Source organism: Blastocystis sp. subtype 4 (assembly GCF_000743755.1).
Source record: "Blastocystis sp. subtype 4 strain WR1 chromosome Unknown seqid_0917, whole genome shotgun sequence".
Taxonomy (NCBI): Eukaryota; class Bigyra; order Opalinata; family Blastocystidae; genus Blastocystis; species Blastocystis sp. subtype 4.
The window spans coordinates 1-1,177 of record NW_014568630.1 but is presented as its reverse complement, the minus strand read 5'-3'; the positions used below and the strand labels follow the sequence as shown (position 1 = coordinate 1,177).

At 39.7% G+C, this 1,177-nt stretch overlaps 1 protein-coding gene across 1 annotated transcript; it reads left to right on the top strand.

The window, feature by feature from the left end:
* Positions 1-473: 473 nt before the first annotated feature.
* JH06_5620 (hypothetical protein) lies at positions 474-1,171 on the top strand (the record flags this gene model as incomplete). Its single annotated transcript, XM_014669199.1, has 2 exons — positions 474-1,099; positions 1,153-1,171. 2 exons carry the CDS (start codon positions 474-476, stop codon positions 1,169-1,171), a joined length of 645 nt encoding a protein of 214 aa, XP_014524685.1.
* Between the last annotated feature and the right edge of the window lie 6 nt (positions 1,172-1,177).

Genomic DNA, 1,177 nt, shown 5'->3' with positions numbered 1-1,177 from the left:
TCACAGATTCAAATCATGAAGAGATCATTCAATTCAATGGATTCTTATCTCTATTGGCTGGAATGAACTCAACCAACAATTGCTTCGTTTATCCTAATATTATTGTCTCTGATTCTACTGACTTCACTAATCCTGATAACTCCGTCGCTTGGACCCGAACTACTTCTGCTACTACGTCTTCTCCTCCTGGTACTATCACCTATGGCTTCTCTGGATCTACTAAACCTATGATCAATTCTATCCGTATCTGGCCATATACCAGTCCGACTTTGAGTGTCAGTACTTTCACGTTAGAAGGATCTATGTCAACTCCATCATCCTGGGAAATGATTACTTCAGTCTCCGGAGCTGTATTCACTTCTAGTGAATGGCAACAGTGGAATAGAGTAGTATCAGCTCCTCAGTACTCACTGTTGAGACTGACAGCTCAATCCTCTCAGTCTACATCTGTTTACCTTTATGAGATTCAGTTCATGATCTGTAATCGTCCGATTCCTCCAGTGATCGATTATCCAGAGGCATCATACTCATATATGCAATACTATGATTATGTCAGTATTATTCCTCAATCCTATGGATACTATGGCTGTTCAATCTCACCTTCTCTTCCTGATGGAGTGAGTATTGATCCCAACACTTGTATAATCTCTGGACGATCCAATGTGGTTTCTCCAATGACTTCCTATCAAGTAACGGCTCAGATGGCAACAGCTCAAAGTCAAGTTACAATTAGTCTTGCTTTCATGGAATGTGCAGGTACTTATTACAAGATTGTTCGAACATACAAGAGCAGTCCTCAGAATGAATTCTTCAGAATTCGTGATTCATCGAATGACAACATTGTGTATCAGATTCAATCTGGTCATTCTCATCCTGCCAGTCAAGATTGGACTCATTATCTCTGTATCACTGTTGATCGATTTGATGTGATCTTTGATTCCACTTCCACCTACTGGACTTCCGATTCTTATTTCTATATGTATTCTTTGTTACCTGATGGTGAAGAGGAGATGGTTCTGAAAGGACGATATGATTCTTTTGAGGGTAATGAACATGATATATATCTTCATCGTCCTGTTATCAATCATTCAGAACAATGGTATTATAAGATGGGTGAAGTACCTAACAATTGGTTTGGTGATGATACATCAGGTTGGTCTCAGGCTGCTAGAGGATC